A 15,525-nucleotide genomic window follows, 5' to 3' on the forward strand; every position below is an offset into this window, starting at 1 on the left:
ATCATGAATTATAGTCAACATAGCAGACGATGAGGTAGATTGCAAGAAGCAGAATGAAAGTTGCTGTATGGCCAATGCCAAGGCGGCGTCGAAAGAAGGGCGGCCACGGTCGGCGTCCCGAACAAGCAGGTGGGTGCACTTGACAAGTTCGAGTCATCTTTGGTGACTTCCTACATTCCCGACAGAATGCAGGAACTCCTGACTTTGTCAGATCAACAGCCGCCATGACGACGAACGCACCTTCCGGTCCAGCGACCGTCCAGCACCGCCAGCTGCCGTCTGCATCGCTCATTCCAATCGACTTGAAGATCGAACAAGAACGGCAGATCCTCTATCATCAACGCATCATCTGTGGATGGAACAGCGACAAGATTCCCAAGTGGGCCGCCGCCATTCAAGCAGGCTCTCGGAGCTTCTTCTGGATCTGCCTAGCACCCGATGCCTCGCGGAACATTCCCACCTTGACGCGTGATGGCGAGACTTACCAGCCAGTCGGTCACGTTTCGTTGGACAAGGTCGACATCACCGAGCCTGACAATATCCCCGATACCACCCTCGCCGACACTGAAAAGGGCATCATCACCATAACCAGTCTGTTTGTGCTGCCTGCCTTCCACCGAACTGGCCTGGGTGCCTTCGCCATGGATGAGTGCGAACGCCTTGCTCGTATCCCGCCCTTTGGCCTGGAAAACATCACTGCTATCACCGTCAACACTCTGAGTCCGCGCTATTGCGTTGGTGGTGTTGAAGGCCCTGACGGCATGGGCCAGCTGGAGAGAGATGCAGGAGAACCGAGGCCTGTGCCACAGAATAACATGCCTTGGTACGAGAGAAAGGGCTACAAGAAATACAAAGAGGCTCCAAGATACACAAGCAAGGACAAGCAGGGCGAGACCCTATGGTGGAATGCTGTCTTTATGAGAAAAGAGCTACGATAGACGATACACCATAAAAGTATACAACGCTTTGCCTTCCAGCACCCTGCGCGATTCCTGAGAAGTTTGTGTCGATACTCTCAACTCCGACCATCTTCTCGAAGAATCAAATCAGACTGCTTTGCTGCTCAAGTCTGTCTCGAGGTCGCCTGAGACAAGTTGAAATTATGCCTAGAGACAGCCTAGTCTTAGACAGGCACAACAAGACACTATGTACCAAGACAGGCTTACCATAACCTTTGTTTCCATACGTATCTCTTGGTACCATAAGTGGTATCTTTGGTCTTACAACTCAGACAGAACATGGCTTAAATATGCTCGAGGTAATGGACTTTCACGGCAGCAAACATTCTTCTCACTCTTTTGTGATCAACACCAGAACCATCAAACATGTCCGTTCAACTCGTCGATACCGAACAAGGCGTGCGCAACTTGATCCAAGAAATCGAGGCGTCAAGCCTCGACCACCCATTCCTATTCCTCGACCTCGAAGGAGTCAGTCTAGGCCGCTATGGCACCATCTCAATTCTCCAGATCTTGGTGCCTCCGAGTCCAACGGTACACCTACTCGACATCCACGTCCTCGACAAGCTTATATTCTCGACCAAAAGCAGCACTGGCACCAGTCTCAAAGATATCCTAGAGTCATCCAAGTACCCAAAAGTGTTCTTCGACCTGCGCAACGACTCGGACGCTCTGTACGCCCACTACGGCGTCAAGCTGAGTTGTGTCGTCGACGTCCAACTCCTCGAGTTCGGCACTCGACCAAGACCGGGCCGCTTCCTCAAAGGACTGGCGAAAAGCATAACTGAAGACAGCTGGCTGAACCGCCAACAGATCCGCGAGTGGCAGGCCAGCAAGGAACTCGGACACGACATGTTTGATCCAAAGAAAGGCGGTAGTTATGAGGTCTTCAATCACAGACCTCTTGACAAGGCTATCGAGGAGTACTGTGCAAGGGATGTTCTGTTGTTGCCTGTTCTGTTGCAGGTGTATGCGGGTCGTCTGAGAGGACGTGGAATACTGGCTGCGGCCATACAATCGGAGGCTGAGCACAGAGTCACTCGTTCACAACGTGCAGACTTCAACGGTAGAGGTCAGCATATGGCTATTGGACCTGTAGGTCTTGGGTGAGTTGCTGCAAATCTTGTTGCACCGTTGCGAATCACGTTTGTTGACCTTCTTTTCCAGAAAGTACTCGCCAAAGGACTCCAAGCCTACATTTCCGATGAGCCTTGTCGTGTCGCCAGATTTATCCAAGTACTGTGCCCTGGAGAAGAACTAGGAGTAAAGGGCGCAGGATTGAGCGATTGAAGTGAGGCGAGATGCGTGTTTGGGTAGGTACTATGTACAGGATTAAAATGTCAATTTCCATTCAAATCATCTGAGACCAGCTCTGATTTCTTCCAAGATGGTGTTTGCGCCTTCTGAGATCATGCTATCCGCCAGATCCTTTCCGAGAGCATCGGCCTCGGTTGTAGTGGTTACCACCTGCTTTCTGCTCATCTCCACCATCTGCTTGCCGTCGAGACTGGTGACGGTGGAATGCAGAGTCAACAGATCACCTTCCCAGTCAGTGTGTACACCAACGGGTGCTGAGCAGCCGCCCTCCAAGGTCTTTAATAGGCTCTTCTCAGCAGAACACGCCAATGTCGTCGTTTTGTGAGACAGCGAACTCAATAGCTGGAGTGTCTGTTCGTCGCCCTCTCTGACTTCTAGAGCCAACGCACCCTGGCCAGGAGCATACAACATGCCATCTTCCGGGCCCAAATACTGTGTGATGCGGTAGCCGAGATCAATGCGCTTCAAGCCCGCAGCTGCGAGGATCAGACAGGCATACGGGCTCTCCTCAGCATCCAACTTCCGTAGTCTGGTGTTGAGGTTACCTCTGACGTCCTCGCATATAAGATGAGGATAGTGACGCATAATCTGAGCCTTTCTGCGAACTGACGAAGTACCAACGATGGAGCCAGATGGAAGTGACTGTAAAGACTTGTACTGTGCATTCTCCTTCATCACCATCACGTCGCGAGGATCTTCGCGTTCGCAGATGACACCCAGAATACAAGACTCGGGCAATGTTGTGGGTACGTCTGCCATACACATATCAAAACTCTGATGCTCAAAGTTGAACAGTCTCAGTAGGACTCATCATGTTCATCAACCTACCTTTCAAGCAATGAACGATGACATCAAGTTTCTTTTCCATCAAGAGCTTCTCTAATTCCTCGGTCCAGATACTTTTGGCGTTGAACTCTTGAAATGACTTTACTTGGTTCTCATCGGCCATTGTGCTGACCACTTGGGATTTGTATTCAGGACCAGGTGCGAAGGTTTGGAGGTGTTTGACAATCATGTCGACCTGAGCGATGGCCAGTTGCGAGCGGCGTGTGCCGATGTTGACGACTCTCGAATCTTCTGTAGATGCCATTGCTGTGACTGATTTGTTGTTGATGCAGCTGCAAGAGTTGCGGTTGCCTACTCAGGTAGCGGAAAGGAGAATGTGTCGAGATCGGAGTCTTGGCGGGAAAGAGTTCTCCGAGACGCGATCCTTTGCTTTCCTTCAATTCTCGCATGTCAGGCATCACAATCTTTGGGAGGAATTTGCTTCTGGAGGAGTAAGACTGTATGATCCGCTACTGAGTATTTGGTGATAGCAGTAATGTTGTGTCGATCGAGCCCAAGCCATTGCTCCCGCAACGTCACTTTGCGAAGAGCCATAATCCTTCGTCATGACGATGCCAATGTAACTCTGCAGCGGCTCAGCTCTCGAATACGATTTCAACCGGACCATGGCACACGAGAACATGTCCGTATGTGCTGTTACGGTTGATAAAGCAGCAAGGAAGGCGACTCTAGGTCTACCCCACCGCGGATCCCCAAAGATGATCTCCAGACACTACATCTACATGCGGGGCATGCATGAGAGTATCCTGCTATTAACCGAAGCGAATTGAATCAGTCGTCGCTGACACTGTATATAAATCAACATGAGAACCATCATGGCTGGGATACATCGGCTCTAAGGCTGTCCAAGATGTTGCTATCAGTCGCTCTTCTCGCCCTACCTTCCTTGACACTTGCATCTCCTACCATACACAAGAGACTAGCAAATGGACTAGCACTAACACCTCCTATGGGATGGAATAGCTACAACCACTACAACTGTGCTCCTAATCAGAGCATCATCCACTCCAATGCCGAAGCTTTGGTGACTCTCGGGCTTGCAGACCTGGGCTATACATACGTGACCACCGACTGCGGTTGGACCATTCCTCATCGTACAGCCGAAAACAAGTTGACCTGGAATGAGACACTGTTCCCCGCTGGCTTTCCCGCACTAGGCCAGTACATTCACGCCCTAGGCCTTGGCTTTGGTGTCTACAGCGACGGAGGCATACAAATGTGTATGACCGGTGGAGTCAATCAAACAGGGAGTCTGGGTCACGAAAATATCGACGCAGAGACCTTTGTATCTTGGGGTGCCGACTTGCTCAAGTACGACAACTGCTGGTCATCTGCCGAAAAGGGTTTCCCCAACGTGGACTATGAGCCTCTGACCTCTCCCCACCAAAACTACGTCAACATGCGAAACGCACTGGACGCGACAGGCAAAAACTTACTCTTCCAGATTTGTGACTGGGGTGTTGATTTCCCTTCTGCATGGGCACCCGAGCTGGGAAACACCTGGAGAGTTACCAACGACATCATCCCAAACTGGAGGACCATTTTCCGTATCGTCAATCAAGTTGTTCCTCAAACTGATTATGCTGGGCCTGGTAGATGGCTGGACCTTGACATGCTGGAGGTTGGCAACAACATCTTCACTCACGCTGAGGAGCAAACACATTTTGCACTTTGGAGCATCTTGAAGAGTCCGCTGACGATTGGTTGCGCTTTGAACGATACTTTAACATCGGTGTCGGCGTCATCGTTGGCCATTATGAAGAATGAGAATGTCATTGGGTTCAACCAAGATGCTCTCGGTGTTTCTGCAAATCTGACACGCCGATATAGCGATGAGGGCTACGATGTCTGGTCTGGACCTTTGAGCGGTAATCGCACCGTCGCCGCAATCGTGAACTGGAACAACCACTCTATCGATGCGACTTTTGATCTGCCTAATGTAGGATTGCAGAGTGCTGGGTGGGTCAAGGATGCCTGGACCAATGAGACGAGGAAGAATGTTATGACTAGCTACAAAGCAAGTATCGAGGCACACGGTACTCTGTTGCTCGAGCTAGGTGACACTGTTCCAGTCGGTGTCTATCATTTCGATGGGTATGTGTCTGTTTTCCTTTGCTTGCTGCACGGTGGCCATGCTAATATGATAGCAGTCGCAGTGGAGATATCACCATCGAAAACGTGTACGGGCTGACGACAAGCAATGCTTACGAGATGACTATACATTTCAGCAGTCCGGCGCCTACGCCTTGCGACCTGAAGGTCAACAACCGAAGAGCTTCCCATCAAGTCGATGCAGGCCAATCCAGCATCATTGTACCCGTCGCTCTGCTCGCAGGAAACAATAACACCCTCACCGTGTCAATTGCCAACCCTATATCATTCATAACCATCACACCTCCCGTAGGCGAATTCTACCCGAATACCGCCTTCGCCATCTCTGGCCCTGGTAATGCTAGCCATATCACCTGTGTTCCCGGCCTATGCGCTCCTCTCGGTGTGAAGATTGGTGATTTGTCACCAAACAATTCGGCTTCCCTCATCATCCCCGCCACCGCCAATGTCGTTGGGTCTAGATACGTGGAGCTCACATACATCAACAACGACGTTGCCATCAGCACGAGCTGGGGCGAAGGCCGTAACGCTCGCAATATCACCATCAGCGTCAACAACCAGACCACTAGACTCGAGGTGCCATTGAGTGGAAGGAGTAGTGAGCTGTATTCTTCTATGAAAGGCTGGGGCGATAGTGCAGTCTTGGGTGTCTTGGTGCATGGCTGGAAAGAAGGTGATAATGAGGTTGTGATTGGCAACGTGGGCGGTGAGAAGGGTGTACAGAGTCTGGGAGCCGACTTCGTTGGCTTGAAAGTCTTCTAGAAAGGCGTGACACGCTTGGTGAATGGTACAGTGATTTGGTGTTCGTCACGCTAGGTAGTCTATCCACTCGCTATCCTGATTCACCCAGTCGTGCGTACACCCGATGCTTATAATACAGACGGGAAACCTTGGGTCAATCTCACATGGAGAAATCACTCCTTCATGTTCTCGCCGTCATCACACTCGATATCCTTGCCTCCATCATTTCCCTTGTCAATATCACCGCTAGCGCCTTCGCTGGGTCCTTCGCCACTGCCTTCCTCTCCCCAGTCAGAGCTTGTGACCGAGCTGCCTGCCTCCGATTCCTCTTCAGATTCTTCATCTTCATCTTCATCTTCGTCTTCATACTCTTCAGATACGTCGTCAGAGCTTGGAGTGCCGCCGTCTTCGTCATCGTCATCGTCATCGTCTTCTCTAGTATGATGCAACCAATGGATCTTATGGTAGGTAGACAGGACGTCGTATTCCACACTGCTTGCCTTGCGAACCTCCAACTTGTCTTTGGCGACCACACTCAGTATCATCTTTTGATTCTTGCGAACGGTGTCTTTGAGGTCCTCGAGAAGTGCAGACAGCTTGACCAGTGTCTCTTGATTCTCACCTTCCCATCTGCGGATCTGAGGACGGATGTCGGTGTATGTGATTGAAGACACGGTTGCTTTGGCATCGTAGTAAGCGGTAATGACGCCAGGGATACGGGTGATCCAAAGACGGACAAGCTGATCATTGGGCAAGTTGGTTGAAGCAAGGGCGGACTTCTCGGTTGCGCAGCGCAGCGTGAACAATGCCGAGTGAGGCACTCCCTTGGCATTCTCTGATTGAATGGCCTTTCTCAAGTGTTCGCGCTGTTCTTCATCATGCTTGAAGATGCTCTTCACACTCTGGATGGAGTGTTTCTGTGTTGCTGCATAGAAGCGCAAGGCTTTTTCGTAGTCTTTCTTGCAATACTTCAGACAGTATTTGGCTTCATCGAGGGTAGCCTTGGTCTTGGTGACGAAGCGAGCGAGTAAGACACCCTTGCAGTCGTTCTGAGAGTCGTGGTATAGGTCGAGGGCTCTCTTGAACTCGCCTCCAGCCATGTCGAGGTACTTTTGGGCGACTTCGCAATCTACTCCAGCGATGGAGCAGAACTGGGCGATGGGGTACTGCTCTAGATACTTGATGTGCTGAACGATGGGGGATCTTTCTGAATCTTCTGGGACGTCGGGCTCGGGTTTATTCGGGCGTTGCACAGGGTAAGTGTGTTCTTCTCCTCCGTTGTGGTCGTCGTCGTCGTCTCTGATGGAATCCGGGTGGGGGCTGGGGTTAGCCAAAGCCTCTTCTGCGGCAGCTGCAGCCATGATAGCATCCAATCTCTTCTGTTCTGCGCGCGCTTCGGCCAAAGACTCTCTCTGTGCCCAGTGCCATGACTGTCGTGTATGTCAATCACTTTGGTGAGATGCTCCTGTGACATGGTCGCGGCTGGTGATGCTGCTGCCATGCTTGTTGATGGTTGCAGGTGGTTTGGTCGCGCTCAACTGAAGAACAAGCGAGTTGGAAGAGGACGCGCTGTTTGTTTGGTGCGTGCCGTTTACGCGCATGCTGCCAATGTTCACTTCGGCCCCGGTCAAGTCTGTCGACACACCATCGCAGTCCAACTGCTGAACTCGCTCCGAGTTCGCCATATATGTCATATTATTGCTACACATCGCTGTCGTGTATGCTCGATTGAGTCCATACATGCCACTGTCACCCCCTCATACGTTCGGGCAAGGCGAGTTCTTTGCAATACTGGAGACCCCTGGAGTATCTCTGTCTCGCTCTAGTCCAGGCAGGGACGAGTGCATCGCGCCTATAGCTCTTGTTGATCAATGTATGTATCGAGACCAGCTCACGACAGGTACGTTCCAGTCAAAGAACCTCTTGAGTACAGAGCTCGAGCCGTAGGCTTACAAGTGAGCCAGACACATTTGCAGAGGAAGCAGTTGCCTCTCGAACACACAAGGTGCGTCGGTCGCACAGTTTCCTTGAAGCTCAGATGGCTGGGGGTGGTGGACTGAAAAGGTATCCACCATCCATCACTGCCCCAAGCGAAGTCTAGGACTTCCTCGCCAGCTCTCGATCCAGTGCAAAACGGCAAAAATGCAGGCAGGTTCGCAGCACAGCGTCGGAGTGGGTTTGCGAAACGAGAGTTCAACAGACAAAATGATGTCGCAGCCGTGAATCGAACACGGGGCTCGTGCATGGCAAGCACGAATTTTACCACTAAACCACTGCGACAGATGATTGGTTGATGAAGCTCAAGTCAATTTCGTCGAATATATATCTTGTATTATTCGAGTGAGGAAACCATGTTTCGCCGCTGTGACCAAACCAGGGTTCATGAAGGGACAATTTCGACTCCACAATACTTGCGCGTCCGACGGCCGAGCAAGACCCATGTGTTTCACCTTCAGACCGCAAATCGATTGAGATGTGCGGACGACGGCCGGAGAAACCAAATGCCATGTTGTTTTATTTGAGCCGCGCGTTTCTTGTATTAAACCTTGTTGCACTCTGAGCTGAGTCACTCTCTAGCAATCAACATCTTTGTTTCGTCTGTATACCAGAATGTTTAGCACAACACCCATCACGGGCGCGATCAGCGTCGCTCATGCATTCATGCTACAAGATGGATACTGTCCATTGCTTGGCCCTAGAGAGAATGCACGAGCCGCGGAGCCGCAGAGCGCCACAGCGGGACTTGCGCAAAACGGCATCTTGCAGCTCGGGACCCTGCAATAATATGTGCAGAATGACGATTCCGCAGTCCCGAAACTACGGCTTCTTCATGTGCTAAGATGGCTTGGGTTGATGAGCAAAGAACGTGCTTGTGAAGGGATGAAACAGCCCTCCAAAGTCTTCGCAAGTCCTGAAGTCTCCTGCCTTTTCTGTTTTCCTTCATCCACCTCCGACAGTCTGCAACATGGCTGAGGGGCACACATTCCACGAAAAGGACGTGCCAGAGGAGTCACATCTCCTCGAGGATTTCGAGGATGAAGCAAAGACACGACCGGTCGAAGTCGAGTCGAGCAACCCATCACCAACAGTCCACATCAACCTCTCGGGTATCCAGAAATCACAGTGGACCAACCTATTACCTTCGGTCAAACGCTGTCTTTTCTTTCTATTACCGACTTTCGTCCAACATGGACTCTACCCAGAGCTAGTCAAATCCGAACGCCTTCATCCCTCCGGCTACCTCGATGGTATGCGCGGGTTAGCCGCCCTCTTTGTCTTCTTCTACCACTTCTCCTACTCGAGCCACGATGTGCTTACCGCATATGGCGGCACTGGCAAGCCTGATGAGCATCGCGAGTTCCTCAAGCTCCCTTTCGTCCGCTTTTTCTATACAGGACCCGCCATGGTGTCCATCTTCTACGTGGTATCTGGCTATGCATTGTCGTACAAACCTGTGAAGCTTATGCGGAGCAAGAGTTGGAAGGACTTATTACACACACTTTCTTCGGCAACCTTTCGCAGAGCTTTTCGCCTCTATCTGCCTTGTTTTGTCTCGACTTTGATGATAGTACTCTTGGTGCGATTGGGTGCATATGACGCTACTCGCGACATCGCATACGACGAAAAGCGTCTCACCCAGGTCCGCGAATTCCATCTGGCACGATACGAGTCGCTGTGGCACCAAATGACGGACTGGGCTCATATGATGTGGATCTTCTTACATCCTTGGTCCTTTGGAACAAAAGACACTGACATTGATATCGATAAGCATCTTTGGACCATCCCGTAGGCTCGCCATGTTTTCACAGACCACCAGAAAAAAAAGCTGATTGTGTTTCGTTTAGCATGGAATTCCGCTCTTCGCTCGTGTTGTACTTGACACAACTTGGACTCGCGCGTCTGAAGCCTATGCTTAGGATATTGTCGCTGGTCGCACTTATCATTTGGTGTCATCAAAAAGATCGCTGGGAGATGATTCTCTTTTATTCTGGCTTCCTCCTTGCCGAGCTGGATTTCCGCAGACAAGCGCTGGCCGCAACAAAATCTGTCCTTCCTCTAGTCACTCTCTCAGCAACCTCAGGACGCCAGCGACTGTGGACAGTGTTGTATATTCTCGTCTTTCTGGTCGGCATATATCTCGGAGGACAACCACAAATGCATGTCGAACATGCCCCTGGCTGGGCCACACTATATTCTCTGGTTCCTTCCTGGGTCTCGCACAAACAGCGGTACTGGGTTGGCTGGGCGGCGGTACTGCTCGTATGGTCAACTTCGAACTCTGCACTTCTTCGGCGCCTTTTCACCAACGGTCCTGTTCAGTATCTTGGAAAGATCTCCTTCTCGCTTTACCTCATGCACGGTCCTGTTACTCACACCATTGGCTATGCTTCCATGGATTTTTTCTGGTGCGCTATTGGGGATGACACATATATGACCAAAGAGATTGGCTTCGTTCTCGCGGCGATTATCAACATCACGAGTACTATTTGGGTGGCAGATGTATTCATGCGTGCGGTTGACATCCCGACTGTGAAACTCGCCAAATGGGTTGAGAAGAATTGCATCGTACCATTGGAGTAAAAAGGTTCAGGGAGCCGTTCATATGTATATACCTAACAAATTTACACTTCTACTCTTGGCGACGACGATCTATGCAACTGTCCGTCTCGGCAAAGCTGACTCTCCGGTGCAAGGGATGAATCCGAGGAGTGATCATCTTCGTAGGTCGCAGGGGTGATGAAACAATGATATTCTGCTCACCGACATGATAGAAAAAAAGAGGGCTGTGGCCAATGAGATAAAGAGCGCGTCAGAGGGACCATCAAGGTGTCTTGGCATCATCGAGTGAGAAAACGGTGCGCTCGGCCCGCGCCTTCGAGTCGCGATCTCAACAGAGCCTTCTAGACGATACCTGCTCATTTGTTTCCGAGGCCTCACATTATTCATTGTCGGCAGACAATCGACATCAATATCCATCAGTCGCGTAGGACATCTGTCACATTCGCTTTGGGTAGGTGACAAGGCACAAAGCAGTTTCTTTGAGACGCAACGTCCTTGCAAGGCCAGAAACAGCCGACTCCTTCATCGTCTGCAATTGATCCATCTCCGCCTCGTCATCCCCACATCGGCATTCTTAGGCAAACTTGAACATGGGTCTCTCAAACGATGAACGCGGATGGGTCATGGCAAGTGTCAGTGGTGCAGGTGAGTTTTCAGACTTGTTCGCCTGCTATTTGCACGTCAACTGACTGTGACGGCAGCATGCATCATCGGGGCTTCGATCATCTGCGTCGATATAATCATCAGGAAATTCCCTAGCAAGCGCAACTTTAGGATACAGGATAGCGATATATTCTTATCGTCATCGCTCAGTTTGAGTTTCGGTGTCATGCTTTTCTCTGCACTTTTTAGCATGATGCCCTCGGCAAAAAGTTCTCTGCAGAAGGGTGGAATGTCACCCAAAGCGGCTGCTTGGACACTGATAGGCTGTTTTCTTGGAGGTGCTTTGGGCATTCAAGTCATCAGTCGGCTTGCTCATCTGTTCATGCCATCTCATGTTGTAGATTGCGAACACTCGCATGATGAAGAATCGGCCACCAAGGAGCCATCCGAGGAAGACGGACAAGTACGCCACGAGCAGGCTCATCCTCCTTCCCACGACCGTTCTCACGGTGGATCAAATTCTACCATCAAGCAGCATGGTGAACACGTTCACATCCAGCGACCAAAGATTGCGACACGCAAAACCACCTCTGCTGCCGCTGATGAAAATGGTGCTGCCCAACTGCCTCCTGGCAAGAGCCTCTCGAGACGACCTTCATTGCAAACCCGTTTGAGTCAAACACTTTCCTCCATTGCTTCGAGATCTAAGCCGTCCTGTGATTGTGATGGTCCCTGTCACGGCTTCAGCGAACCATGCGGTGCGGATTGTTTCAAGAATATGCAGACAAGGCAGGCAAGCACTCGCTCTATCATCCGTCAGCAGCTCCTGCGCGGCGAATCGATCGCCTCTGAACAGACTCCCCTACTTGAAGGTATCAGAGAAGAGGTTCCATCCCGCCCTGCACACCAGAATCGCACGGCATCAGATACAGCTCTACAGCCCAAAAGATCAAGCGGTATGCCTAGCTTGGGTGCTGACGCCGTGATTGAGGAGGAGGACGATGCACAATCGCTTCACCACACCAAGTCTCATGCCTCAATGGCCAGTACCCAGCAACAAGGTGGAGACCAGCAGCATCACCATCACCATGTCCCTACCAACGTATTCGCATCCATCGGTCTCCAGACTTCCATTGCCATTGCTCTCCACAAACTCCCTGAAGGCTTCATTACGTTCGCTACTAACCACGCAAACCCCAAACTTGGCTTTTCCGTCTTCTTGGCCTTGTTTATTCACAATATTACTGACGGCTTTGTCCTTGCTCTGCCCCTCTATCTCGCCATCAACAATCGCGCCAAAGCAATGTTCTGGGCTTCTCTTCTCGGCGGTGCTTCTCAACCTCTTGGTGCTGGCGTTGCCGCTGCCATCTTCAAGATTGCTGGCTCCAAGAATGTCGCCATCAGCGAGAACTTTTACGGTGCCATGTTTGCTGTAACGGCTGGTATCATGACTTCTGTTGCTCTGCAACTTTTCGGCGAGAGTCTGGAGCTTACGCATAACCGAGGCCTCTGCATGATCTTTGCATTTGTCGGTATGGGCATCCTGGGTTGCAGTTCGGCGTTGACTGCTTGATTGAGGTTGGATCATACGGACAAAGAGGATCTTTGGAAAGAAAGAATGGATGATACGAGGTTTACGAAGAAAAGTAGAGCTGGTCAGGGAGCGGGAAGACAAATTGCCAATCTTTTTTTGTTCTTTGATCTCCTACTCTTCTCCTTTCAATATCATATTGAATTGTGCATACACAAGACACTGAAACTGAAACTGCTTAAACATGTGTCTCTCCACGGCTTCTTGTATTCGCCAGCTATATTATATCCCTCCTTCCTGCGACGCGTTGACCGTTCCTGCTCCCGCAATGTTTGTTCGCGCTTTCCTCTCGTCGGGCCATTCTTTCCTTGTACCGAGGATCAGGGACGGAGCAGTGAACGAAGATTTGTATAGAGACACAAAGAATTGCTAGTTTGTTTCCCCCAGCACTTGTGACTTCGCTTCGCCAGTCAAGAAGCTCGTCTATTGCTTCACATACTGTACGTCTTGTACATGTTGGTGTACTCGAAAAAACTAGCCTTGTAATGTCTCTCGAGCGCAGGATCTGTGAAGTTGACATATTGCATGCCAAACCTAACACTTTTTCCCTGGTTCCACTCCAGATTGTCTACGAAGCTCCAAGCCAGTGCTCCAGTGATGTTGATACCTTCGCTCAATGAGATGAGGATAGCCTCCATGTAGTCATGGAAATACGAGGTCCGGATTGGATCCCAAAGGATATCTTGAAGCAGTGTCTTGGAGCTTTCAAAAGGCTCTGCGAAACCGAATTCAGTGACTTGGATTGCTGGAGTTGGCCAGGTGGTGTTGATGTAGGACATGAAGGCTGGGAACCAGTCGGTTGCGCGGTGAAGCCATGGAGAGTGGGGGTCGGCTGCGGGACCAATGACCCAGTTGCCCTGAGCCGGTCCGTAGGTATACGTGCTGTTAGCGCATGTCGGATAGAGAGGGTTGCTGGAGTTCGAGATGCAGGATTCGATGCCTTCATCAGGAGCCATGTAGAATTGGGCTGTATAGGCATCGTGAGCGAAAAAGTCTGCGGATCCACGGATGAGATTCTTTTCTTGAGATGTGAAAGGAGGCAGGAAGGACGAGACATGATCGTTGACAGTCGAAGGCCAATCTCCAGTAAGGTAGACTGGATCTGCAAACCACTGTCTTTCGCATTAGTGAGATGGCTCTGCCAAGGAGTTCATTCAACAACTTACACCTTCATTGAAATCCCATGCTCGTTGTACGGCTTCCGCGTCAGCAGAACTGTTGGTCAAGGGTATCTTGTATCCTCCATTGTGCTTGAACGTAATCGAGCTGTCTGGTATGATTGGCTTGCCCAGTCGGTAGGCCTGCGCATGCGCAAGCAAGATATTTCGGCCACATACGAACTGTTGCTCGATCTTTGGAATGGAAAAGTTTCGCCAGTAGCCGTCAGGCATCGGATGTTGTTGCGTGCAGATCACAATCGGTTCGTTAATCGTAAACCAATGCTTGACCCTGTCACCGAAGCGACTATATGCTACTCGAGCATACTCAGTAAAGTCTCCAACGACTTGCTCACCAAGCCAACCACCATACTTGTTCTGTAAGAGAGCAGGCATGTCCCAGTGGTATAGGGTCGCCATTGGCGTAATATTGTATTGGAGACAGGTGTCGATGACATCGTTGTAGTGAGCTATACCGAGCTCGTTGACTGGCCCTGAGCCGAAAGGAAAGAGGCGCGTCCAGGCGATAGAGAAAGAATATGCATTGATACCGATGGCTGCCAGACGTGCAATGTCTTGTAACGACAGAGTCAGTATCTCATACCCAAGTGCCAGGATGCCCAGTCAAGCTTACCCTGCTTGTACAGGTAGTAGTTGTTATCTGTAATATCGCCTGTGCTATTGTCGGCGACAAAATTGGGGACGCGGTGCATGTTCACATCCCAGGTTGATGGTCCTTTTCCGTCAGCTTTCGCAGCGCCTTCAATCTGGAATGCAGCACCCGCAACACCGAGATGGAAGTTCTTTGGAAAATTCCATGATTCATTCTTTGTGACCAACGGAACCTGGCGGCCGGGAGGAAATGCGTAGTTTCCGATATAAGGCGGAGGAATCAAAGAGCTCGATGGAACAGGGGTGGCTTGGACGGTAGTGGTTATATCTGCGACATCAACTGGTCCGACGAAGAAGTTCCAAAGATCTGCAAGATATCAACTAAGATCTGCTTCCATATTCGGACGGCAGTGGTAGTTTTACCTTCGACAGACAACTGCAGATCGGTCACAAAGGCACTGGGATTGGCAACAGCAGTGCCGTTGACAGTAGTGGAACTTGGTACAGCACTTGTCGAGGCATTGGTGTAATTTTGGGCCAGGGCATGCTTGACCGAAACAACCGACAGCAAAGCTGAGAAAATCTTGGAAGCTCTCATTCTGGGCTTCGGGGACCGTGAGAAATGATCGCATCGGGGTGAGAAGTGTTGTCATGTTTAAGTACTCAATCAGATGTTAGATCGAAGGACCCCCGCTGTATACAACTGAGGGGTCAGGGCAGGGGTCGCTAAGCACATCGATGCGAGCATGGATTGTGATGTCAGCTTGTGCAATGCCAACGAAGCGAAACGTGAAGCAGGCATGAGTGTGAGCGGACAAGAAGTCGAGCGCGGTCCAATGTTTGTGGTTGCATTGCGGGGTATGTCAATATCGAGGCATATGCAAGGTTGCATTCAAGGGTATAGTGGACAGAGTCGACGATGGTTGTCAGATCCTCCGGACAAGTGCAGAACGTCAATCAGGACGTCTCAATAGACATCAGGCTGAGGGCAGGTGAGGACTAGGTGCCTCCGAGATGTTCCAAACCA

General features: G+C 50.7%; 7 protein-coding genes across 7 annotated transcripts; 4 read left to right on the forward strand and 3 right to left on the reverse strand.

The window, feature by feature from the left end:
- Positions 1-224: 224 nt before the first annotated feature.
- M436DRAFT_37171 (uncharacterized protein) lies at positions 225-938 on the forward strand (the record flags this gene model as incomplete). The annotated part of the gene is made up of 1 exon (XM_013576543.1): positions 225-938. One exon carries the CDS (start codon positions 225-227, stop codon positions 936-938), a length of 714 nt encoding a protein of 237 aa, XP_013431997.1.
- Positions 939-2,315: 1,377 nt separating this feature from the next.
- Positions 2,316-3,366, reverse strand: M436DRAFT_77632 (porphobilinogen deaminase; the record flags this gene model as incomplete). The annotated part of the gene is made up of 2 exons (XM_013576939.1): positions 2,316-3,028; positions 3,105-3,366. 2 exons carry the CDS (start codon positions 3,364-3,366, stop codon positions 2,316-2,318), a joined length of 975 nt encoding a protein of 324 aa, XP_013432393.1.
- A 606-nt stretch (positions 3,367-3,972) lies between these two features.
- On the forward strand, positions 3,973-5,996 carry M436DRAFT_36485 (putative alpha-galactosidase; the record flags this gene model as incomplete). Its single annotated transcript, XM_013576403.1, has 2 exons — positions 3,973-5,222; positions 5,273-5,996. 2 exons carry the CDS (start codon positions 3,973-3,975, stop codon positions 5,994-5,996), a joined length of 1,974 nt encoding a protein of 657 aa, XP_013431857.1.
- Positions 5,997-6,148: 152 nt separating this feature from the next.
- On the reverse strand, positions 6,149-7,336 carry M436DRAFT_59723 (uncharacterized protein; the record flags this gene model as incomplete). Its single annotated transcript, XM_013576632.1, has 1 exon — positions 6,149-7,336. The coding sequence occupies one exon, from the start codon at positions 7,334-7,336 to the stop codon at positions 6,149-6,151; it is 1,188 nt and encodes a 395-aa protein (XP_013432086.1).
- A 1,604-nt stretch (positions 7,337-8,940) lies between these two features.
- On the forward strand, positions 8,941-10,556 carry M436DRAFT_36299 (uncharacterized protein; the record flags this gene model as incomplete). The annotated part of the gene is made up of 2 exons (XM_013576366.1): positions 8,941-9,761; positions 9,821-10,556. The coding sequence occupies 2 exons, from the start codon at positions 8,941-8,943 to the stop codon at positions 10,554-10,556; spliced, it is 1,557 nt and encodes a 518-aa protein (XP_013431820.1).
- Positions 10,557-11,125: 569 nt separating this feature from the next.
- Positions 11,126-12,711, forward strand: M436DRAFT_36137 (Zinc/iron permease; the record flags this gene model as incomplete). The annotated part of the gene is made up of 2 exons (XM_013576336.1): positions 11,126-11,180; positions 11,237-12,711. The coding sequence occupies 2 exons, from the start codon at positions 11,126-11,128 to the stop codon at positions 12,709-12,711; spliced, it is 1,530 nt and encodes a 509-aa protein (XP_013431790.1).
- Positions 12,712-13,160: 449 nt separating this feature from the next.
- On the reverse strand, positions 13,161-15,096 carry M436DRAFT_35094 (glycoside hydrolase; the record flags this gene model as incomplete). Its single annotated transcript, XM_013576159.1, has 4 exons — positions 13,161-13,841; positions 13,896-14,461; positions 14,521-14,865; positions 14,922-15,096. The coding sequence occupies 4 exons, from the start codon at positions 15,094-15,096 to the stop codon at positions 13,161-13,163; spliced, it is 1,767 nt and encodes a 588-aa protein (XP_013431613.1).
- Between the last annotated feature and the right edge of the window lie 429 nt (positions 15,097-15,525).

Source organism: Aureobasidium namibiae, assembly GCF_000721765.1.
Source record: "Aureobasidium namibiae CBS 147.97 unplaced genomic scaffold scaffold_1, whole genome shotgun sequence".
In the NCBI taxonomy this organism is placed as follows: Eukaryota; Fungi; Ascomycota; class Dothideomycetes; order Dothideales; family Saccotheciaceae; genus Aureobasidium; species Aureobasidium namibiae.